The 26,066-nt window shown below is 43.8% G+C and overlaps 1 protein-coding gene across 5 annotated transcripts in view; it reads left to right on the top strand.

Annotated features, from left to right (window-relative positions):
* The window catches only part of LOC115139466 (A-kinase anchor protein 7-like), a 45,670-nt gene extending 26,048 nt beyond the window's left edge, over positions 1 to 19,622 (top strand). For 4 of the 5 annotated variants that reach the window (XM_029676901.2, XM_029676898.2, XM_029676899.2 and 1 more), the window contains one exon: positions 17,857 to 19,622. In XM_029676901.2, coding sequence (XP_029532761.1) covers positions 17,857 to 18,062 — 206 coding nt within the window. In that variant the 3' untranslated portion in view covers positions 18,063 to 19,622. Of the gene's footprint in view, positions 1 to 12,123; positions 12,700 to 17,856 lie in introns of those variants that run through there. The other variant, XM_065026393.1, reaches the window with a different exon arrangement.
* Positions 19,623 to 26,066: the final 6,444 nt, after the last annotated feature.

The raw sequence follows: 26,066 nt of genomic DNA, 5'->3' as shown, positions 1-26,066 counted from the left end.
AAAAGTTTGAACAGAGCAGACCCTACTAAAACGAGAGTATCAAGGAACGTGATTGTTGAAAAATAAGGATCCGTTTATGTCACACGCAGCATTGCCGTACCACGTACCGCCAATGGGCTATGTTGTTCAAACCGTTGGAGACAGATGTTTCATAACAGTTAAAACGGTTCTTTCTACCTTGTTAGCAAGCAAGCAATAGATCCAAGTTGGCTAGACTTTAAATATAAAGATTACCTGGCTACTCACTGACACGTGGACTCGTGCTTGAAAGACTGTTTATAAGACCTGTGTTAATGTTATATAATGCCTGCTACTAGAAGTTTGTTCATTATTAGTGAATGTGCATGGTTCTGGCAAAAAGAAATGTGCACACTCTTGGCATTCTCTCAACCAGCTTCACCTGGAATGCTTTTCCAACCGTCTTGAAGGAGTTCCCACATATGCTGCTTTTCCTTCACTCTGCGGTCTGACTCATCCAAAACCATCTCAATTGGGTTGAGGTCGGGTGATTGTGGAGTCCAGGTCATCTGATGCAGCACTCCATCCCTCTCCTTCTTGGTCAAATAGCCCTTACACAGCCTACACAATGTTGGGTCATTGTCCTGTTGAAAATGAAAGCCCAAACCAGATGGGGTGGTATATCGCTGCAGAATGCTGTGGTAGCCATGCTGGTTAAGTGTGCCTTGAATTCTAAATAAATCACAGACAGTGTCACCAGCAAAGCACCATCACACCTCCTCCTCCATGCTTCACGGTGGGAACTACACCTACGGAGATCATCCATTCACCCACACCACATCTCAGAAAGACAAGGCGGTTGGAACCAAAAATCTCAACTCATCAGACCAATGGACAGATTTCCACCGGTCTAATGTCCATGGCTTGGGCCAAGAAACACGAGAAAGTCTCTTCATCTTATTGGTGGCCTTTAGTAGTGGTTTCTTTGCAGCAATTTGAACATTAAGGCCTGATTCACACAGTCTCCTCTGAACAGTTGATTTTGAGATGTGCCTGTTACTTAAACTCTATGAAGCATTTATTTGGGCTGAAATTTCTGGTAACTGGCTGGTAACTCTCTAATGAACTTATCCTCTGCAGCAGAGGTAACTGTGGGTCTTCCTTTCCTGTGGCGGTCCTCATGAGAGCCAGTTTCATCATAGCACTTGATGTTTTTTTTCGACTGCACTTGAAGAAACATTCAGAGTTCTTAAAACTTTCCGTATTGACTGACCTTCATTGCCATAATATGAACTTGGTCTTTTACCAAATAATTCTGTATACCCCCACTATCTTGTCACAGCACAACTGATTGGCTTAAAATGATGATGAGTTGTGGCCAATCCTTCTAAGGCTGTATGAAACCCCAGGCCATTAGGGATGTGTGATGGCATTGTAACAGGCCATTGAAGGACCACACACAGAAACATTTGTCCTAAGCTGTGTAAGAGGGCCAACAGTCTCCAGCCCCCATTAGCAGTGGTACTCACACAGCTGCAGCTCTAAAAAACACACACTTGCAGGCACACACACACACTTGTGGACACAGACCCCAATGTACACAATGTTAAACTGACTGTTGCTATAATCCCCCCAATCCCAATTTGTGATGCTAGAACGTGCCAATTGCTGTGCCTCTAATGGATATTGACAAAAATTACAGGGTACAAAAACACATGACTGGATGTTCATGATGAGCTAGGGGAGGGATAGTATTGGTACTTTCATCTTCAAAAACAGAAATAAATATGGATAGGGGGCGGGGAAATCATACAGTAGTGTATTGCAATATCATTTTTTCCTATTTTATATCGATAAGGTGACGCCAAGTATAATTTTATTTGTTTTTTATTTTCCAGTACTTTTGTATACTTTTTAGCCAGTAGTTATGTAATTAGTGCTCACGAGCCAAAAGTGTTCCCCCGAAAATTGTGTACTACGTCACAGATATGTGCACCACGTCATTGCTCGCTCTATCACACTGCTGTGTGTGAATCTTGCTAGCTGTCAATCAAATGGCGAGTGGCTGAAGCTCATTGTCTACAACATGAATTGCTAGGGTGCTAGCGATGTGGGGGGGGATCAGGAGACACTGGCCCTATCCGAGGACACCCCCGGACAGGGCCAAACAGGAAGGATATAACCCCACCCACTTTGCCAAAGCACAGCCCCTACACCACTAGAGGGATATCTTCAACCACCAACTTACCATCCTGAGACAAGGCCGAGTATAGCCCACAAAGATCTCTGCCACGGCACAACCCAAGGGGGGGCGCCAACCCAGACAGGAAGATCACATCAGTGACTCAACCCACTCAAGTGACGCACCCCTCCCAGGGACGGTATGAAAGAGCCCTAGTAAGCCAGTGACTCAGCCCCTGTAATAGGGTTAGAGGCAGAGAATCCCAGTGGAAAGAGGGGAACCGGCCAGGCAGAGACAGCAAGGGCGGTTCGTTGCTCCAGAGCCTTTCCGTTCACCTTCCCACTCCTGGGCCAGACTATACTCAATCATATGACCCACTGAAGAGATGAGTCTTCAGTAAAGACTTAAAGGTTGAGCCCGAGTTTGCGTCTCTCTTACATGGGTAGGCAGACCATTCCATAAAAATGGAGCTCTATAGGAGAAAGCCCTGCCTCCAGCTGTTTGCTTAGAAATTCTAGGGACAATTAGGAGGCCTGCGTCTTGTGACCGTAGCGTACGTGTAGGTATGTACGGCAGGACCAAATCAGAGAGATTGGTAGGAGCAAGCCCATGTAATGCTTTGTAGGTTAGCTGTAAAACCTTGAAATCAGCCCTTGTCTTGACAGGAAGTCAGTGTAGGGAGGCTAGCACTGGAGTAATATGATCAATTTTTTTGGTTCTAGTCAGGATTCTAGCAGCTGTATTTAGCACTAACTGAAGTTTATTTAGTGCTTTATCCGGGTAGCCGGAAAGTAGAGCATTGCAGTAGTCTAACCTAGAAGTGACAAAAGCATGGATTAATTTTTCTGCATCATTTTTGGACAGAAAATGTCCTTGAAATGGTCTTGATATGTTCTTCAAAAGAGAGATCAGGGTCCAGAGTAACGCCGAGGTCCTTCACAGTTTTATTTGAGACGACTGTACAACCATTAAGATTAATTGTCAGATTCAACAGAAGATCTCTTTGTTTCTTGGGACCTAGAACAAGCATCTCTGTTTTGTCCGAGTTTAAAAGTAGAAAGTTTGCAGCCATCCACTTCCTTATGTCTGAAACACATGCTTCTAGCGAGGGCAATTTTGGGGCTTCACCATGTTTCATTGAAATGTACAGCTGTGTGTCATCCGCATAGCAGTAAAAGTTAACATTATGTTTTCGAATGACATCCCCAAGAGGTAAAATATATAGTGAAAACAATAGTGGTCCTAAAACGGAACCTTGAGGAACACTGAAATTTACAGTTGATTTGTCAGTCACAGAGACAAACTGATATCTTTCCGACAGATAAGATCTAAACCAGGCCAGAACTTGTCCATGTAGACCAATTTGGGTTTCCAATCTCTCCAAAAGAATGTGGTGATCGATGGTATCAAAAGCAGCACTAAGGTCTAGGAGCACGAGGACAGATGCAGAGCCTCAGTCTGATGCCATTAAAAGGTCATTTACCACCTTCACAAGTGCAGTCTCAGTGCTATGATGGGGTCTAAAACCAGACTGAAGCATTTTGTATACATTGTTTGTCTTCAGGAAAGCAGTGAGTTGCTGCGCAACAGCCTTTTCTAACATTTTTGAGAGGAATGGAAGATTCGATATAGGCCGATAGTTTGTTATATTTTCTGGGTCAAGGTTAGGCTTTTTCAAGAGAGGCTTTATTACTGCCACTTTTAGTTTGGTACACATCCGGTGGATAGAGAGCCGTTTATTATGTTCAACATAGGAGGGCCAAGCACAGGAAGCAGCTCTTTCAGTAGTTTAGTTGGAATAGGGTCCAGTATGCAGCTTGAAGGTTTAGAGGCCATGATTATTTTCATTTTTGTGTCAAGAGATATAATACTAAAACACTTGAGCGTCTCTCTTGATCCTAGGTCCTGGCAGAGTTGTGCAGACTCAGGACAACTGAGCTTTGAAGGAATACGCCGATTTAAAGAGGAGTCCGTAATTTGCTTTCTAATAATCATGATCTTTTCCTCAAAGAAGTTCATGAATTTATCACTGCTGAAGTGAAAGCCATCCTCTCTTGGGGAATGCTGCTTTTTAGTTAGCTTTGCGACAGTATCAAAAAGGAATTCTAGTGCTTCTAGTTCCGACCATGCAGTAATTTCTAACAAGTAATCTATCTATGTGCATGCATGCATGCATGCATGCAATCTGAAAGTATTCACTTTCTTTTTCCACATTTTGTTACGTTACAACCTTATTCTAAAATGGATGAAATTGTTTTTCTTCCTCATCAATCTACACACAACACCCCACAATGCAAAAGCAAAAAGATTTTTTTGGAAAATGTATAAAATAAGTATTCAGACCCTTTACTCAGTACTTTTGTTGAAGCACCTTTGGCAGTGATTACAGCCTCGAGTCTTCTTGGGTATGACGCTACAAGCTTGGCACACCTGTATTTGGGGAGTTTCTCCCATTCTTCTCTGCAGATCCTCTCAAGTTCTGTCAGGTTGGATGGGGAGCGTCGCTGAATAGCTTTTTTTAGGTCTCTCCAGAGATGTTCGATCGGGTTCAAGTCCGGGCTCTGGCTGGGCCACTCAAGGACATTCAGGCACTTGTCCCAAAGCCACTCCTGTATTGTCTTGGCTGTGTGCTTAGGGTCATTGTCCTGTTGGAAGGTGAACCTTTGTCCCAGTCTGAGGTCCTGAGCGCTCTGGATCAGATTCATCAAGGATCTCTCTGTGCTTTTTCCGTTCATCTTTCCTCGATCCTGACTAGTCTCCCAGTCCCTGCCGCTGAAAAATATCCCAACAGCATGATGCTGCCACCACCATGCTTCACTGTAGGGATGGTGCCAGGTTTCCTCCAGACGTGACGCTTGGCATTCAATCTTGGTTTCATCAGACCAGAGAATCTTGTTTCTCTGTATGCTGTAACATTAAGATTTCCCTTCACTGGAACTGAGGCCTAGCCCGAACCATGAAAAACAGCCCCAGACCATTATTACTCCTCCACCAAACTTTACCGTTGCCACTATACATTAGGGCAGGTAGGGTTCTCCTGGCATTCGCCAAACCCAGATTTGAGTGTCGGACTGCCAGATGGTGAAGGGTGATTCATCACTTCAGTGCGTTTCCAATGCTCCAGAGTCCAATGGCAGCAAGCTTTACACCACTCCACCGGCACTTGGCATTGCGCATGGTGATCTTAGGCTTGTGTGTGGCTGCTCGGCCATGGAAACGGCAGCTCTAGCAGGACAGAAAATTGACACACTGACTTGTTGGAAAGGTGGCATCCTATGACAGTGCCACGTTGAAAGTCACTGAGCTCTTCAGTAAGTGTATTCTACTGTCAATGTTTGTCTATGGAGATTGCATGGCTGTGCTCGATTTCATACACCTGTCAGAAACTGATGTGAAGGGGTGTCAACATACTTTTGTATACCTCTGGTTGTAGAGGTCGACCGATGATGATTTTTCAACGCCAATACCGATTATTGGAAGACCAAAAAAAGCTGATACCGATTAATTGGCCGTTTTTTTATTTTATTTAAAAAATAAATTAAAAAATAATTTAGCCTCATGTAAATAATGAAACATGTTCAATTTGGTTTAAATAATGCAAAAACAAAGTGTTGGAGAAGAAAGTAAAAGTGCAATATGTGCCATGTAAGAAATCTAACGTTTCAGTTCCTTGCTCAGAACATGAGAACATATGAAAGCTGGTGGTTCCTTTTAACATGAGTCTTCAATATTCCCAGGTCATGTAAGAAGTTTTAGGTTGTAGTTATTATAGGAATTATAGGACTATTTCTCTCTATACCATTTGTATTTCATAAACCTTTGACTATTGGATGTTCTTATAGGCACTTTAGTATTGCCAGTGTAACAGTATTGCTTCCGTCCCTCTCCTCGCCCCTACCTGGGCTCGAACCAGGAACACATTTTCAAGCATTTTAAATGGCATAGTCAACTTAGTGTATGTAAACTTCTGACCCACTGGAATTGTGATTAAGTAAAATAATCTGTCTGTAAAAATTGTTGGAAAAATTACTTGTGTCATGCACAAAGTAGATGTCCTAACCGACTTGCCAAAACTATAGTTTGTTAACAAGAAATTTGTGGAGTTTTTGAAAAACAAGTTTTAATGACTACAACCTAAGTGTATGTAAACTTCCGACTTCAACTGTATATACATACAGTGTATTCGGAGAGTATACAGACCCCTTCCTTTTTTCCACATTTTGTTACATTACAGCCTTATTTTAAAATGTGTTTATTAAAAAAACACACAATACCCCATAATGACGAAGTGAAAACCGTTTTTTCGTAATTGTATCAAATTGATTAAAAATAAATCTCTTAAATCTTATTTAAGTATTCAGACCCTTTGCACTCGGGTGCATCCTGTTTCCAATGATCATCCTTGATGTTTCTACAACTTGAGTCCACCTGAGGTAAATTCTATTGATTGGACATGATTCGGAAAGGCACACACCTGTCTATGTAAGGTCCCACAGTTGACAGTGCGTGTCAGAGCAAAAACCAAGCTATGAGGTTGATAGAATTGTCTGTAGAGGTTCGAGACAGGATTGTGTTTAGGCACAGATCTGGGGAAGGGTACCAAAAAAAGTCTAAAGCATTGAAGGTCCCCAAGAACACAGTGGCCTCCATCATTCCTAAATGGAAGAAGTTTGGAATCAACAAGGCTCTTCCAAGAGCTGACCGCCCAGCCAAACTGAGCAATTGGGGGAGATGGGCCTTGGTCAGGGAGGTGAAAAGAGCTCTGATGTTATCAGTGTTTATTACCCGAAAACAATAACAGAGCTGTGTCTGATATCAGCACAGTCATCTAGACAAGGTCGACAGACAGACAGCCAGCCAGCATTATGTTGGTCTGTCTATCTGACATCTAACAGTGCCGACGTCCAAAGAGCAGTTCTATGTCATTGAGCTCTAAGCAGGCGTCACGCTGTCACGGCCAAGGTTAGGAGAGCAACAGGAATGTTGCCTGGTACATCTAGTTCATAGTCTTTCTGCACACCGAGATGTGTCTGCCACAGCAGCTTTGAATACCAACAGCCCAGAGTTAGCTGCTAATTGAATCTCGTATTTCGAGGGTTAAGTAGAGGAGAGGACAGTAGTCACCCTGGCATAGTATTTCACAAACGCTGCTGTCTGGTGTGCCTTGGATGGTGGGTGAGAGGTGGTGATAGTGTAGAGTGGGTGAGAGGAGGACCTGGGCCAGTGGGAGCAGAGCAGTGTGTGCCAACTGGGTCATAACATAAACATGCTCTGTCTAGCCTCACTTCATCAACTGAATGATCCTGGCTGTCTTTCCACTCTACTGCTCTAACATGGAGATGTAGTCAGTTCTCTGGCAGTTTGGCTCCATATTTCACTTCTTTATTGACCATTTAATGTTGTCGTCACATTTTTTGGCGTAGCAGCCAAACTAATAATGAAGTGGGTCATCATTGATGAAATTGTTTACAAAATTAGATTAGTCTCTAATCTATATATTTCACATGACTCTGCAAGGGTGATCCATCCTCATTTTTCTCCTATCACAACCGTTGAACTCTGTAACTGTCTTGGCCTCGTGATGAAATCCCTGAGCGGTTTCCTTCCTCTCTAACTGCGTTAGGAAGGATGTCAATAGCTCTTTAGTGACTGGGTGTGTTGATACACCCTCCAAAGCCTAATGAATGACTTCACCGTGCTCAAAGGGATATTCAGCGTATGCTTTTTAAATACCAATCAGTGGCCTTTGGGGTTCCTGAGGGGTGCAGTGATCTACGGCACTGCATCATAGTGCTAGAGGCGTCACCACAGACACCCTGGTTTTATTCCAGGCAGTATCACAACCAGCCGTGATTGGGAGTCCCATAGGGCAGCGTACAATTGGCCCTTGCGTCGTTCGGGTTTTGCCGGTGTAGGCCATCATTGTAAATAAGAATTTGTTCTTAACTGACCTGCCTAGTTAAATGTATAATTTAAAAACATTTGCGAGGCATTGGAAAAACCTCCCTGGTCTTGTGTGGTTGAATCTGTGCTTGATATTCACTACTCGATTGAGGGACCTTACAGATAATCGTATGTGTGGGGTACAGAGATGGGTTAATCATTAAAAAATGTTAACCACTATTGAACACAGAATGAACCCATGCAACTTATTAAGGCTTGCTATAAAAAAGTGGATGAATACTTGACTAAATTTGAATAGGGATGTGAATATTGTATTTGTAAATTCATCACTGTGTAAATACATTCAACCACCATTTACAGCTCGACCTGCCTGCCTCCTGCTGAATCTTTGTCCTTACGAGTGGACTGCTACAAGGGCCCTAATTTAGATAGGTTTCTGCCTAGAATATCCAACATTTTGGTCAGCTATTTGTTAGTCAACTTGTCTATAATTAGATACATTCAGCTTCTCTTTTGTCATTAGAAGACAAAATAAAAACCCATTCTCACCAGAATGTCATAAATCGATAGAACGAATGCTTCAATCTACTGTAGTTGACATCGTTACATTTTTCTCTGTCGTCTCTGCTTCTTTCGCGGAGCAAAGACATTTAGGGACCATTAAGAAATGTAATACATTTTGTTTTTTAAAACAGGAAATGTTTTCTGTAAAAATGTAATACATGACATCAGTTTGACCAGTTGTAAGAAAATAGAAAGCTGTAAAAACGACCCAAAATGTTAAGATTTCAGTTTGGCATGAATGCATATTTTATGTGGTTGAAATAAAATCAGCTCTTATGATACTGATAAACATAGCACCTTTACAGACGGTTCCTAATTGCACATTCTCTCAAGATCCTCTCAAAGAAAGAAAGAAAAACTCTATGCAAACTCACACATACTACACTGGCACTCCCACACACAAACACACACACACACACACACAACACACACACACACACACACACACACACACTCCTACATACATGCTCACACACATGCATATTGATGCCACACACACACACTCTTTCACACTGTTTAGTATACAGTATATCCTGATTGCCTAGTCACTTCTAACCCTACCTACATGTACATACTAGAGGTCGACCGATATGATTTTTCAACGCCGATACCGATTAATCGGCCAATTTTTTAAAAACATTTTCTTATTTGCAATAATGACAATTACAACAATACTGAATGAACACTTATTTTAACTTAATATAATACATCAATAAAAATCAATTTAGCCTCAAGTAAATAATAAACATGTTCAATTTGGTTAAAATAATGCTAAATCAAAGTGTTGGAGAAGAAATTAAAAGTGCAATATGTGCTACGTAAGAAAGGTAACGTTTCAGTTCCTTGCTCAGAACTTGAGAACATATGAAAGCTAGTGGTTCCTTTTAACATGAGTCTTAAATATTCCCAGGTAAGAAGTTTTAGGTTGTAGTTATTATAGGAATTATAGGACTATTTCCCTCTATACCATTTGTATTTCATTAACCTTTGACTATTAGATGTTCTTATAGGCACTTTAGTATTGCCAGTGTAACAGTATAGCTTCCGTCCCTCTCCTCGCTCCTGAAACGCTATTAACACGCGCTAACTAGCTAGCCATTTCACTTCAGTTACACCAGCCTCATCTCGGGAGTTGATAGGCTTGAAGTCATAAACAGCGCAATGCTTGACACACAACGAAGAGCTGCTGGCAAAACGCCCGAAAGTGCTGTTTGAATGAATGTTTACGTGCCTGCTTCTGCCTACCACCTCGGTCAGATACTTAGATACTTGTATGCTTATATGCTCAGTCAGATTATATGCAACGCAGGACACGCTAGATAATATCTAGTAATATCATCAACCATGTGTAGTTAACTAGTGATTATGATTGATTGTTTTTTTATAAGATAAGTTTAATGCTAGCTAGCAACTTACCTTGTCTTACTACATTCGCGTAACAGTCTCCTTGTGGAGTGCAACGAGAGAGGGGCAGGTCGTTATTGCATTGGACTGGTTAACTGTAAGGTTGCAAGATTGGATCCCCCGAGCTGACAAGGTGAAAATCTGTCGTTCAGCCCCTGAACAAGGCAGTTAACCCACCGTTCCTAGGCCGTCATTGAAAATAAGAATGTGTTTTTAACTGACTTGCCTAGTTAAATAAAGATTAAATAAAGGTGTAAAAAAAATATACAAAAAATCGGCGCCCAAAAATACCTTTTTCCAAATGTTATGGAATCCTGAAATCGCCCCTAATTAATCGGCTCAACCTCACCTCGTACCCCTGCACATTATTGTTATTTTGTGTTACTATTTCCTTTTTTATTTAGCAAATATTGTTCTTACTTTTTAACTCTGCATTGTTGGGAATGGGCTCGTAAGTAAGCATTTCACGGTGAAGTCTACACCAGTTGTATTCGGAGCATGTGACCAATAACATTATTTTATTTAAAATAGTTATATTAAGGCTACTTGAGAGGTTTATAGACCTAGAGTCAGAGTTTCCATTTAACCCATCTGAACAGTAGGCTACAGTCTACTTGACGCCCGTCTTGTGACGGGGAGGGGGCACATAACAAAGCCGGCACATAACAAAGCCGGCACTGCCCTCATCCTCTTTTACCTCTTCACCAAATCTGAAGTGGCTTTTCTGGATCTTCCCTTTATTTTCAACTCTCCTTTTCACAGCTTTTCTCTTTATTGAATTAAACTCCGGCATTGTCCACAAAAGCATTTGGCGATTGGCATGTTGGCTATGTGGCGCGCATACAGTTAGGCCCTAAAGCTTAGGCTTACGCACTCATGGCAGATAGATATAAATTCCACAAGAATGATGATACATTTTTATTTAAATCCATACGTGTATTTTCTCTTTATTTAATCCACCCACCCACCCTTCATCCACTCAATGTGTCATGACCCTAAACCCACCCGGCCCGCGGATATAACCGTGGGGGCTGTGGGCTATAAGTCAACCCGCGCATCACTAGTAGTCAGAGTTTCTCTGGCAGATCAGATATTAGACTGCGTTGACTCACTCTACACATTTTTTCCACTACCTAATAGTGAAGGAGTCATCGGAGATGAGATGGTGTTTATTCATATCATTAACTCTAGCTAGGCCTATACGGTGCTATAGCAAGTCTACACCCCCTTGAACTGTTTTCACATTTTGTTGCGTTACAAAATGGGATTGAAATCGATTTCATTTATTACATTTTTTGATCTACACAAAATATTCCATAATGTGAATGTGAAAAGAAAATTCTACAAATGTTTACAAATTAATAAACATCTAATGTCTCAAATATAGTAAGTATTCGCCCCATTTGTTTAGGCAAGCCTAAATTAGTTCAGAAGTAAAACTTGGTTTAACAAATCACAAGTTTTATGGACTCACTCGGTGTGAAATAATAGGGGTCGACATGAATTTTGAAGGACTACCCCTTCCTCTGTCCCCCATACATATTACATCTGTAAGGTCCCTCAGTCAAATATTGAATTTCAAGAATAGATTAAACTTCAAAGAGCTGGGAGCTTTTTGAAAGGCTCGTAAAAAAAAAGAAGGTATGTGTTTGGTAGATGGGTAACAATAACAAATCAGACATTGAGTATCTTCAAGCATGGTCAAGTTAATAATTATGCTGTGGATGATGTATTAAACCACCCAGACACATCAAAGATGCAGTCGTCCTTCGGAACTGAGCTGCAGGACAGGAAGGAAACTGCTTAGGGATGTCACCGTGAGGCCATTGGTGATTTTAAAACGGCTATAGAGTTCAATGGCTGTGATGGGAGATAACTGAGGATGGATCAACATTGTAGTGACTCTACAATAATGACCGAATTGTGAAAAGAAGAATACAAATATACAAAATATTCCATAACATGCATGCGTATGCAACAAGGCACTAAAGTAATACAGAAGGGAAAAAACATGGCAAAGGAAGACACTTTTTGGCCTAAATGCAAAGCCTTATGTTTGGTACAAATCCAAACACAACACATCACTGAAATAACTGCCTCCTTATTTTCAGGCATGGTGACTGGGGAGTTTTTCAGAATGAAAAGAAAGGGGATGGAGCTAAGCACAGGCAAAATCCTAGCGGAAAACATGCTTCAGTCTGCTTTACACCGGATTCTGGAAGAGGAATTCACATTTTCAGCAGGACAATGACATATGACACAAAGCCAAATCTACACTGGAGTTTCTTAGCGAGAGTTCCTGAGTGGCCAAGTTACAGTTGTGACTGAAATCTGCTTGAAAATCTATGGCAAGACTTAAAAATTGCTGTCTAGCTATGATCCCCACACCTTTTACAGAGCTTGGAGAATTTTGAAAAGAATAATGGGAATAATGCCCAATACAGGTGTGCAACGCTCTACCCAAAAAGACTCACAATTGTAATCGCTGCCAAAGATGTTTCTAACATATATTAACTCAGGGAGGTGAATACTTAACTAAAGTGTTATTTTTAATTAAAATATTTTTTTTAATAAATAACTTTTCTTCCAATTTGACATAACATATTACTTTGTGTGGTTCGTTGACAAAAAATGACAAATCCTTTTTAATGTCACATTGTAACACAATAAAATGTGAAGAAACCCAAGGGGGGTGTAGACTTTCTATAGGCTCTGTATGCCCTGGCTCTCTGCCTAATGTCTTTTTTCTATTCTCAGTAGAAAGCTGCTCTCTAAAGGCAATTACCATTGTTCAAATATTGAATTGTAAAAAAGGAGGATTGGATTTTCACCTACTGCATTCAGTTGCGGGTCGACATTTTCATCTCAGATCTGATTGATTTTTATTGTATCTTTTTGACCTGTAGGTTAACTCATTAAATGGAAACAGAATTTGCCAGCTGTGAGTGACAGTCATAGTGCCTACACAGCGTTGAATTATTAGCCTCTCAGTTGGTTCCTAATGATCGCTCGTCTTTGTGTGGAATGCCGAGTAGCTGGCGAGGTGAGTAACCTCGGTCTTGTTGAAAACCCTCTCTCTGGTCCTGGGAGTTCGACGCAAACTTTCGGACATCTCTGGATCTGGCTACTCCGTAGCTAGGGGGTTGCCATGGGTCCTTCCAGAACACTCTTCCCTGGCTAGAGTCATGTGACCTGGTCACCCCAATCACAGGCTGTACTTGGTGAGGATCTCAAACCCCCCAACACAGTCGGTGCTTTAGTTGAACAAGGAGATGCAGAGAGACAACCGGTCAGAAGAACTTTGCACCACTTCAACACAACTCACCAATGGAGTCTTCCTACAAGGACAATCCTCCAACCTGGACTTCCCAACTGTGTGATAGCGCATCGCTGATGATGCAACCACTTCCACCATTACTTCCTGTTTCAATGCCGGCTGTCTTGAGCGTGGTATTAAAATGAAAATCTCTGTCTCCCACTGGTCATCCTAAGTTGCCTAACCGGGGAGCTGGGACAGTTGTAGCTATAATCAAAACTGGCACATCTTTCGGAGACCACGCACATATGTACACACACACACACACACACACACAGCAGAACACACAACTGTGGCAGTCAGCTGCCGGCCATTCCAAAGCAGTTATCCAAGGCAGCGAAAGGGAAGAGGGTGGAGCTTGAGTAACCCCCTCCCTTTCCACACACTCACACACCCCTCCCCTCTTTGTCACAGAGTGAACGCAGCCTTCAGCCTCTCAGTTGACTCCCTCATTCACTCACTCCATCTCAGGCAGTGTGGAAGCCGTGTTGGATTTTACTACTCATCTGTTTGCAGCGGGGTAGAGCAGAGCGTGATAGAGAGAGGATAAAGACAGAGAGAGACAGGGGGCAGAGGAGCAGTGCGGCTATGGGGCAGTTGTGTTGCTTTCCCTTCTCCCGAGCAGAGGAGAAGATCCGTAAGTCCTTGGGTGTGGGTGGTCTTTCTGTCTTCTGGTTTGCTTGTGGCTGGGACTCAGATCTATGGGAGAAAGAAAGGGGCTTATCATTTTACTGTATGTCTCTGTGAGAATGTGTGTTTGTATCCGGGTGTCCATTATTATGTGTGTGTGTGTGTGTGTGTGTGTGTGTGTGTGTGTAAGTATGTACTTTTGTGTGTGTATTTGTATTTGCACCTTAGGTCTTATCTTGGCATTGCGGAAGAGTTTATAGTCCACTATAAACGACGTGCACATGCCATAAACGTGCGTGCTCCTATCTCTGTCACCGGTGTACTGATATCTGAACTTGGGGCTGTCTGTCAAAGTGCCTGTGTCTTTTTCTGGAGCTGCTATGTGCCAACAGCCTCTCCAACAATTGGCAATGCAGCACACTCAGCACTGGAAGCTCCCATGCTGCCAAACAATTTATTTTTCATTTCTCTATTATAAATCCGTCCAAAGCTCTTGCCAGTCTGGCAAAGCTAGTCTTGTTTAATTTGGCAGGATTTTCTCTCTGCATTGTTTCTCTGTCTCCAACTCGATGGGGGACTTTCTCTGTTGAAACACTGCAATCAGTGAGCTGCCTTTTCTGAGAGCATGTTTGCCCTACTTTTAATTCTAGCTTGGTGGAGGGAAAGAGAGAGAGCGAGTAGGAGTGAGAGGGAAACTAGAGGGGTGGGGAGGAAGGGAGGGAGGGGAAGAAAGAGAAGGGTGAAGAGGTTTGTCATGAGAGGTCAGATGCTCGTTGAGTGATGTGATTGTGTTGTCACCACGCCTCGTGAGCCCAGCTGGGTGCGAGGAGCGTGTCCTTGTTTGGCCGCTGGCTGGCCGTGTGAATACTGTGAAAGGGTGTCTGTGTTTTCCACGGAAAAGGGAGACCGTCTGTTCTTCCACGGGCACAAACTGTGAGCCCTGAGCATCTGACAACCCCAACAGCGCTAAATAATAGCTTTGGAATTTTAAAAGGCAGCATGGTGGAGTGGAGGGGGGAGGGGAGGGGGGGGCGGGGCGGGTAGTTGTAACCAGCTAAAGCCGATCTGTCTGCCTGGTATTCCCAGTGTAGTCAGAAAAGACGGGTGAGGGCCTCAGAACACACTCAGACACATACACTGCTAGTTAGGTTTGCTGATTCAAGCAGAGGCTTCATTGTGATCTGTATCCATATTGGAAGAGACCACTTGATTGTTCTCTTGCTATGGCATCATGTCAGCCTGAGGTGTGTAGCACATTCCTGCTTGTGTGTCTGATGAGTAAGATACATGACTGGCAGAGCACGCTGTGTTGTTGCTGCCTGTCTGCACTCCTGTCGGTCTGCTTTTATGCAGCCACATGTGCATGCACACAGACACACACACACACACGCAGTGCACAGTCGTGAAAAAACACATACACACGGCCTATTCTAACCCCGTCCAAGGACAGATTGGAGCTGGGACCCAATGGCAACCTTGTCAGGCCACCAGCACTAGGTCCCTATAGTGACGGAGAGACAAGCGCCCTGTGATATATGACTGCAGAAGGTCCAGAAGCGCTAGGCTCAGCATGCAATGACTTTCACAAACACCTACTGTACGAGCTCATTTGATGCATCACTTTATCTTGTTGGAGAATATCCTAGTTGCTGTGTTGTGAATACTCATTTTTGTTTTGGAATGTGGCTTATCCATTATCCATGAGATAGATTCAATCTAGTGTGCTGGTTGATGAGGTGCAGTGCAGCGGTTGAGTCCCTGTGTGTGTGTGTGTGTGTGTGTGTGTGTACAGCAGAGAGCGAGCAGAGCTAAAAAGATCCTTCCTCGCCTCATTTCCCTCAGATGACCTGGTGGTTTAGGAGGAGCTCTCTCAGGATCTCCCTAATGGAGCTGCCGTTTCCTCAGGAAATACCTCCAAGCAGACTCCACCGCACCACTCCCCCTTCCAGGGGTGGAGGAAAACCACACACATTTACATTTTAGTCACTTAGCAGACACTCTTATCCAGAGCGAAGTACAAGAGCAATTACGGTCAAGTGCCTTGCTCAAGGGCACATCGTCAGATTTTTTTCCCCCTAGTCGGCTCGGGGATTAGAACCAAGCTACCTGTCGCCCCATTTGATAACACGTCTGATGAAATGTCTGGGCACAGGAGTGGAGTAGAGGCGGAGAGAGAGACTGCTGTTCGATACTTGCATAGTTTAATACTCTCAAAATCATTCTAATGCTATCGCCTTGACTACTACGTATGCTAGTCTGGGTTTTGGCTTCCCTTTTCTCAGTCCAATACAAAAAGGTGAACCACTTCGCCTTGTCTCTCAGGTGCACCCTGCTGGCTAGCTCTTAATCTGTCAGCCTGATCTCTCCTGCATTATTACAGGTGTGGATGTAGCGTTTAGTGCTCTCATAAAGTTCTCTCTGAGCCACAGCACTAACTAATGGACTAGAGTTTACCTTCACGCTGCTCACTGTTCGCGTGGGAGAGAGCGAGATAGAGAGCCTCTCTAGTCTACGATGTTCAGGTTTGGCGTCTGTCAACCCATAAGGGGTCTTGTCTCCTCTGAGTTTCCCCCCCTCTTCACGTGGCAAATGCAGACATAGAAATAGAATTACTAGTATCTAGTTCCGTGCATGTATGCACGCCCTTCTATGTACTGCACACTCTCTCACAGTGTGTTCTGTGGACTTCCACGGTACAAAGTGCACTCCTGCCTTGATTGAGTTGACATGTTTTGCTTCACACTTCTGATAACCAACTTCTCCATGTGTCACTCGTATCGCAGCACACGCTTCATTCTAATCTGCATACTGTAAGGTAGAATAAAGGTCATTACTTTGCCGTGTGAAGAAAGCTATTTATTTCTCCCCTCTGCTGTAAGTATTCATTAAATGTCTTTGGAGAGAGACTCATCCCTGAGAGAAATACACTTAACACTGATGAACCTTTCTTAATCTGACTACTTCATTCTGCAACGCAGTGGTCCTCTGAGTACGAGACCATAAAACACCACAGAAATCAAAATGTGTGAGATTCCTAAATCACTGAGTGTTGAAATTCACCAAACCTATCATTCAGCACTGCAATCAAGGTATGCTCTCAGTCAATCAAAAATGTGTATGGCCATTCAAAATAAAGAATAGGCTAATCGCCGCACAACCGCCCCTGATTGTGGGAAAATGGAGTCTCATTTGTGTTGAAGTACTGTTCTGTTGCTAAACGGCTATTGTTTGTCTTGCAGATCTTTTTCAGAGCGGGCCCCGGGCTGCTCGGACAAGTACGTGTGTCTCTGTCTCTCAGTGGGCTCTCTGAGTCCCAAAGCACCATTTCATTTAAAGCACTGTACTCTCCCGGACTTCCTCCTTTTGACATGTCCTTGTGTAACTAGCAGACTGTTTGACTCTAAACCATACTGGAACGAGAGCGTGAAAGGATGACACCAGTGTTTGTCTTGTTTTTAGCCTCGGCTCCTCAGTGTTCTCACTGTTAATGCCAAATCCCCCTGTCACTCTAATGCACCCTCCAACTCGAACATACTTTAATACTGGCAGACTGTCACTGATACAGTAGCTAACAAGAGAACTGTACTGCAGGCACAACATATTTCTCCTAAAACTATAGCCACAGTAAATTCATAGCTTACCTTAATCACTTAAGTGCTCAAAATGTGAATTGTACTCCTCTGGGAATGTACTTAATTGACACTGTATGAGCTTACCATCACTGAGCTTTGAGGCTTGAAGAGCCTTTAACCAAGGGGCTCGTGTTGTGTTGACAGAACTTGACACTGAGCTGGAATAGGGTAAAGGTCATGTAGCTCAGAGCTGCTAGGCTGCATGGTGTGAGTAGTGACCGGGTGTAGTAGTGACGCTAGCTGTTGTGGTGTCGTTGGTTGTGTAGGTGTGAAGAGGGGTCCGGAGCCTGACGATGAGGAGCTGGTGAGCCTGAGTAAGAGGCTGGTGGAGGACGCCGTGCTGCGGGCCGTGCAGCAGTACATGGATGAGACTCAGCACAACGGGGCCGCATCATCTGACCTGGCGCGGCCCTCAGACAACCTCAACAGTAACACTGTCAACACTACCGACACCAGCGCCAGCAGCAAGTGACCACAGACAATTCCCCCAGGCGGCACTGGACACGAACCAGCCCAGGCAGGAACTCAGGCAGTCAGCCAGCCCAGGAGCCAATGGGCAGTTGAGGGGTTTTACTAGACAAGGAAGGTGGGCTTTTTGGGGCAGGACACTGAATTGATCGTGGAATCCCTATGCAGCATTTTGTGTATCTTTAACTCTGTCACCCACTACTCTCAGCAGTCTCCCTCCAAACAAGCCTCTGTCGTGTCTGTCTGCCCAACTGTCTGACTAGTTTGGACCTTCATTCTTTCCTCCTATTAAGAGTTTCCCTTTTGAAGGAAATTGCTGTTCTGATTTATTGGCTGCCAAAGGTCGCCCCAACATTCAGAGTGGAGCTGACGTGTCACGACACACACTACAGACTGATCTGGGACCAGAGGCTAGGTTGGGCTAAACCTCGGCCCTCCGCAAGGTGCGGTCAGTGCAAAGACAATCTTTCTACTAAAGCTAAAACAAAACATCACTACAAAATGAACTGCAACTCAAAATCTTGAGGCCAAGGGGATTGAGCTGGACTATGCAGTTAGAAAATATGCTGTGAACTATGTTTACGTGATCCTGTCTCATCTGTGCTGTATGTGGTTAAGACGTGAAGGGTAAATGTAGAGTGGGTCCCATGACCTACCCGTGGTAAAAATCTGCTTTTTAAAATCGAATGAATATACACAGCCAAAAAGGTTGACCTACTGGCGATGAGGATCACATTGGGTGTCTGTTAGTTTGTTTGTGTGTTTTGTTTGTCCCCTGTAGAAGAGGCTGGTTGATGCAGCAGACCTGGTTGGGAAGCCCCTTCACACACAGAACCAGTGTCCGTCTCAGAAACTACAGGACATAAAGGAGCTTTTATCCCAGCCAGCTGTCCAGGCTAGCATCCGCCGGAAGATCTCTGGAGGACAGGGTCCATCTGCATCTGACTGACTGAACACTCCCAGTGCCCGCCTCCAGGGCGGCGACAGCACCAAGGAACTTCACATACTGTAAGAGTAGGTTGCTGTACTACACAGGAGAGAGACACCACAGTACAAACACAACAGAAAGTACATCCAGTTGTCATAGTGGAAGGTTTTTTGTATGATAATATTATTTACATTACTACAACAAAAAAATATGTTTGTAATTTTGAAATGAGTAGGAAAAAAATAGCTGGCTGAAAAAAGGACAACTGATGAATTTCAGTTTTTATTTGACATGCTGTTAGCGAAGTAGATGCTTAAATTACCACATCCAAACTGGCCTTAATAATGACTGAAGTGAAATAGACCTTGATTTATTATTACCTTGCTCTTGGAGGCTTGTGTTTTGTTTATGTCTATATTCAGCTTTTGCATAAATTCACCAGAACCTTAACATATGCTTTGTGTCACAGATGTGTCATGGGATGCTACAGCATTGTCTGCTGCCTTGCTTATGGTCTCCACAGTCTAAAGGTTGTTCTATGTACCAGGTTTGCTAGATGTCAACGACAGTTTTGTGTGTCATGTCTAGCCACAATGAACAATAAAAAATAAAAATAAATCAGGATATGAAAATCGATCGAACAGACTTTGTTTCCTGTCAGGTTGACTGATGCCTTGAGGGTGTTTTGAATGATCTATGGTGTTGATCTTTGGGGATGGTTCAAGGCAAAGGTCTAGAGCCTTTTGTGATGCAACCTCATTGGAATTTCCTCACAACAGATGGGTCAGTGGGTAGTTCCTGTATTTTAAAAGCATCTGCCTCAAGCAGTTGTTTTACTCATATACTTTTACATGTTTTCTCTTCCATTTTTGGATCTTGGCCCTCGAAGCTCCCGTTCGCCTGAGCCCTGGCACCATCTGCCCAAGCAGAGGGGGGCACAAAGAGAGAGGGGGAGTAGACGCTACCCGGAGATCGAAGCAGGATTGGCGGTCGTGGGCTGAAACTATACTTATCACGGAGCTACCTGCTCCGATCGATACACGCTCCCTACCAGAGCCACTAGTCTTCTCTTCACACCAGTCTGTAACATGAAGGCATAACAGTCACACAAAGGTTAAATGTGTCATGATATCAGGCCCAGAGCAATCTCTTTCAGTATATTTGTAATCCATGTTTGATGTCAGAGTTGAGTATTTCATTGTTCATCATCTGGTGACTAAAATCCACTGTCTGCTGGGAGAAGTCGATACTGGGGTCATATACAAAAGTCAATGTGATTTGCAGGACATGAATGTGTAATGTCAAATGCAGATGTGATTGACAACATAGTTAAAGGTTATATAGGTAACTGCCCTAATAAAGGAAACACCTGTGTAAAGTGTGTTAATAGAGCATTAGGCCACCACCAACCACCAGAACAGCTTCAATGTGCCTTGGCATAGATTCTACAAGTGTCTGGAACTCTGTTGGAGTGATGCCACACCATTGTTCCACGAGTAGTTCCATCGTTTGGTGTTTTGTTGATGGTGGTGGAAAACGTGTTCAATTGGGTTGAGATCTGGTGACTGAGACACACACCCTTTAAACCCCCTATGTTCCTTTGAGACCCCTCTTTCAAAGTCACTGAGACTTCATCTTCTAGCCATGGTAGCCAAAATAATGGGCAACTGGGCATTTTAATGGGCAACTGGGCACATATACATGACCCTAAGCATGATGGGATGTTAATTTCTTAATTAACTCTGGATCCACACCTGTGTAGAATCACTGGTTTCCAATATACGGTACTTTGTATCCCATATTTACTTGTTTTTCCTTGTCACCACAAATCCCTTGAATGATTTGAATTGTTCATGACAAATCCTGACAAGTATTCATAGACAATCGCAGCATGCAGGTTCACTCTCCTAGCAGAAAGCATCTTTAATATTTGACTATTGTTTTCACTGGGAGGTAGGTGAGGTAGTGCAATGTGAATATGTTTTGCTATTTGGAGCATTATTGAACTTAGGCTCATAGATCACCAATGTCTGCATTCCATTCATAACATATTCATAAACAGTTAATTATTAAACCAAGGAATGGCGTCAAATCTATTCTGGACTAATGGACCTAAATGAGGAAGAGATTAGAGTTGTTAGAGCTTTTGGTTGTTCTGTGATGGTCAACCGATAGCCCCAGAATCATCATGCCTCATTATGTGTGCATAAAGTAAGGTAGTGTTTGTCTTTCCATGGCATGGATAAGGAAGCCATAGTGGCATTGGGAAACCCTCCCGTCCCCCATAGATAATGAAGGCATTTTTACTTCCCAGCTGTACATTTTTTTAATGCTGCTGTTTTCACAGCAACGACGAAGATCTATAAATTGATTGTGCAGAGTTCATTTTCTATCAAGAAAACAGAACATAAATATTGCATAATGACCCTGCATGAGGCTGTTTGAATTGTATTAAATGAGGGCAGAGCTGTTATTGTTCTACCTCTATCAATTTCCTATTGCTACTAATGATTTTGCCAATACATGAAGTACAATTATCACATTTTCTATCCATATGTTTTCAACTTTTTCCTCTCTTTCATTAGAAAGATAAAAGCTTGTGGTCTCTTGTTGGCATTGGGTTTGTGTATTTTTCCCTGTTCCAGTCATATCCCCCCAGGATGTGCATACATCTGCCTCATAATTCCATGTGTCAACCTCAGGACTCGAGAAACACACACACACACACCACCCAATCCTCAGAAATAAATCACGAACAGCAAGTTTTCTGCCTTTTTATTCCCCACATTCCTGACATTTTTGTCCGTCCTTTTGTTGATGCTTTCTGACCACAGAGAGAAAGATTATTGTCAGTTAGTTGCAGCTTGCACACATCAGGCTGAATAATGGCTGAAAACAGTGTTGTGTTGAAGTGACTATATCCATGAAATAACGTTCTGTATGATGGTTTTGAAATACCATGCCTGATGGTAGCGAAATTATTTTAAAAAACGTTTACTTTCATGGGTGTGCGAATTCTTCCCCTTCAACAGTTGAAGAGGTCTGACATTACTCTTGCAGGCATTGTAGTAAACCCTCTCCCTCGCTCTAACAAAGCTCTCTAGATCATGGGAACCCCAAAATTAGGCTAATGCACAATGAAAGCCCCCGGGCAAGTAGCCAAGCGGTGAAAGTGTTGGGCCAATTAACCGACTAGGTGAAAAATCTGTTGATCTACCCTTAATTTAAGCAAGGCACCAAATTACTCCAGGGTTGCCGTCAATAATGGCTGATCCCTGGCTGTGACTCCACTCTCCGAGGGTGTCTCGGGGGGGGATATGCAAAATACCCATTTCCATTTCACACCACACACGTATAGTGTGAAACAGGAGAAATATATGCACCCCCTGTTTGATCCTGACCTCTCACATCTCTGGGAACACTTCAGTGCTCCACCCATCCATTCTGACCTGTGGCGTATGTCCTTGGGCTGTAGTGGTGGATGAGAAGGAAAAGAAAAGCCACTGCTTTCCCATGTTACCACTGCTCCGACATGTCCATTAGCCTTGTGTCACCAGCCACTGCCTCCACAGCCTGACGACCCTGAGAAGATAGAGCAACACGGAACCCTCCCGCTCTCTCATCTCTACCCAGTCCAGTAATGAGGAGGGATAGAGGCAGCAACCATGCCACAGCAGACTGACATATCCCCGTGATCTAAGCTAGCAGTTGGTATGGCTCCTGTTTCCACGGCAACCCGATAACATGATTAAGAGAGTGCCTCATCTGAATTCATTTATTCAAACATCACCTTATGCATCTGTTTACCTCCGGGGGGGGGGACATTTGCCCATTCCCACTGAGAGGTCTGAAAAGACATGATGGAGACACACAGGAGATAGGGAAAGGGGATACCTAGTCAGTTGCAATTGAATTCCCAGGCCTTCAGCCTTGCTCTGGGACACGAGGTCACCCCACCCCCCACCACACACACACCTCAGAGTGTACATACAGTATATCACAAAAGTGAGTACACCCCTCACATTTTTGTAAATATTTGAGTATATCTTTTCATGTGACAACACTGAAGAAATTACACTTTGCTACAATGTAAAGTAGTGAGTGTACAGTTTGTATAACAGTGTAAATTTGCTGTCCCCTCAAAATAACTCAACACACAGGCATGAATGTCTAAACCGCTGGCAACAAAAGTGAGTACACCCCTAAGTGAAAATGTCCAAATTGGGCCCAATTAGTCATTTTCCCTCCCCGGTGTCATGTTAGTGTTACAAGGTCTCAGAAAGCAAATTTACACTGTTATACAAGCTGTACACTCACTACTTTACATTGTAGCAAAGTGTCATGTCTTCAGTGTTGTCACATGAAAAGATATCCTCCCCCCGGTGTAGCGCCGTACCTGTATTAAAAGATATCCTCCCCCCGGTGTAGCGCCATACCTGTATTAAAAGATATACTCCCCCCGGTGTAGCGCCGTACCTGTATTAAAAGATATCCTCCCCCCGGTGTAGCGCCGTACCTGTATTAAAAGATATACTCCCCCCGGTGTAGCGCCGTACCTGTATGAAAAGATATACTCCCCCCGGTGTAGCGCCGTACCTGTATTAAAAGATATCCTCCCCCCGGTGTAGCGCCGTACCTGTATTAAAAGATATACTCCCCCCGGTGTAGCGCCGTACCTGTATTAAAAGATATACTCCCCCCGGTGTAGCGCCGTAACTGTATTAAAAGATGTACTCCCCCCGGTGTAGCGCCGTACCTGTATTAAAAGATATACTCCCCCCGGTGTAGCGCCGTACCTGTATTAAAAGATATACTCCCCCCGGTGTAGCGCCGTAACTGTATTAGCCGCTTGGGTATTTCTTTTATATCAAGGAATATTTCACTTTCTCTGTTCATAGGAGTAACACCATGAATTTGTGCATGAGGCAAAAATAATGCATTGTGACTCGAGTTTCCCCATCAGCTGGAAGACCGTGTCCCTTTTTGGTCAGTGTCAGTGGAGGAAAGGGAGAGCGGTGGGATGCTGATAGGCGGAGGACCCTCACTCTGCTTCTCTCTCCCTCCGCTAAGACTGACTGCAGGCACCATCAGCCCAGTAAAATAAAAAGCAAATTATTTAAATGTATACTCAGCTGTGCCTCACAAGTAATACCATGAATATATTACCAGTGTGATCATGTAGCCTAACTCAAATTGTTTTATATAATTGCAAAAAAATGGCCCGGACAACAATGCATTGGCAGGGGAATTCAAGCAAAGCCAATATGCTATGATAATGTATTGGGCCTGTAGCTTACTGCACAAATCTCCTTGCTACAGTACTGTTTTTAATTGGTTAATGTTGCATAAGCTTACGTTTTTTAAGTCATGTTAAAAAAAACCTGAGCTGCTTACATTTTGACTCATAAAGTGATCTTAACTCAGAAATGGTTGGTGACCACAGTTCTAGAGTTTTCCCTGTTAACACTATCAACGTTTCCATTTACTGTGGCAATTTTGATAAATCAGTGCAATATTAGCCACTTTCAATGCAAACATACTGAAACAAAAAGCTATGCAAGAGATTTTGTTGTAGGCAGAATGCATCAGAATAGGATTCTATTATATTGACACACACACTACTCAGCCCGTTCTCTACACAGACCAGTGCGGCATAACCAATCAGTGCTGCAGTAGGCCTATATGCAAACAGATCATTGCCATATATGGATCTGTGCCCTTTACTTTGAACTGGACTGTGTTTACAGCATGAGAGGTCATGAGTAGATGCTCTTGTTTTGAGATTTGAGCAAAAGATGCATGTAGCCACATGTGCACATATTGTTCATATCCTTTGCTAGTTAGTGAGTAAATATCCCAGTTATAGATCATTTGTAGTCAGCAATAGGGGAGTGATTGCTTCCAACAAGAGCTCAAAACATGTACATTTCTAGGGATCTTTGAAAAGTGAAAAGTGTGTCAGGCACTGTGGCCGACTATGCGGTGGATTTCCGTACGTTGGCAGCGGAGAGTGCTTGGAATCCAGAAACACTGTTTGACATGTTCCTGTACACCATCTCGGAGGAGGTTAAGGATGAGCTTGCGGCTCGGGAGTTACCCACAGATTTTGACTCCCTCATCGCTTTGGCCATCCTCATTGATGGACGATTGCGGGAACGATGGATGGAGAAGAAATTAAATTTCACTCGCACGTCCAGGGATTCCATCTCGCCTCCGAGTCACCCCAACAGTCCCCTGGCCGAGAGCACTCGAGATTTCCCGACCTTCCTCGAGAGTCACCGACGAGGGCCGAGGCACTGTTTCCCGAGTCCATGCAACTAGGCAGGGCTGGGCTGTCGCCAGTGGACCGGCAACACCGGAACAGCACAAGGAGCTGTCTGTATTGTGGGTCTTTTGGTCATTTTGTGTCCTCGTGCCCGGTAAAAGACCAGGCTCACCGGTAGGAGCGAGTACTCTGGTGGGCCATATGGGGAACTTTTCTGCCTCCCTTACTCGCACCCCTTTTCATGTCATTCTGTTGTGGGGAAACCAGTCCAAATCTCTCCAGGTCCTCATTGACTCTGGGTCCGATGAGAGCTTTTTGGACGCCACACTGGCTTCCGAGCTGAACATCCCCACTCAGCCCCTCTCCATTCCCGTGGATGTTAGAGTGTTGGACGGGAGCTCTATAGGTTGGGTCACCCATAACACCACTTCCATCAACCTACGTGTGTCAGGGAATCACAGCGAGACTATTCAGTTCTTGCTTATCAAGTCCCCCCAGACCCCCGTGGTTTTGGGATTCTCCTGGCTCCAGCGACACAACCCACTCATCAACTGGTCGACGGGTGCCATCATGGGCTGGAGTCCATTCTGCCACGTCCATTGTCTGAAGTCGGCGCAACCTGCCCTGGGACGTCTTCCTGTGTACTCTGAGGAGGTTCCGGATCTCTCCGCCATTCCCGTGGAGTACCAGGATCTTCAGGAGGTGTCAGCAAGTCCCGGGCCACTGCCCTTCCGCCTCACCGCCCCTATGACTGCAGGATTGACCTTCTCCCAAGCACAACGCCGCCCCGGGTGCGTCTGTACTCGCTGTCGGGA

This window comes from Oncorhynchus nerka, linkage group LG13 (assembly GCF_034236695.1).
Source record: "Oncorhynchus nerka isolate Pitt River linkage group LG13, Oner_Uvic_2.0, whole genome shotgun sequence".
Classification (NCBI taxonomy): Eukaryota; Metazoa; Chordata; class Actinopteri; order Salmoniformes; family Salmonidae; genus Oncorhynchus; species Oncorhynchus nerka.
This window is presented reverse-complemented; position numbering and strand designations above follow the sequence as displayed.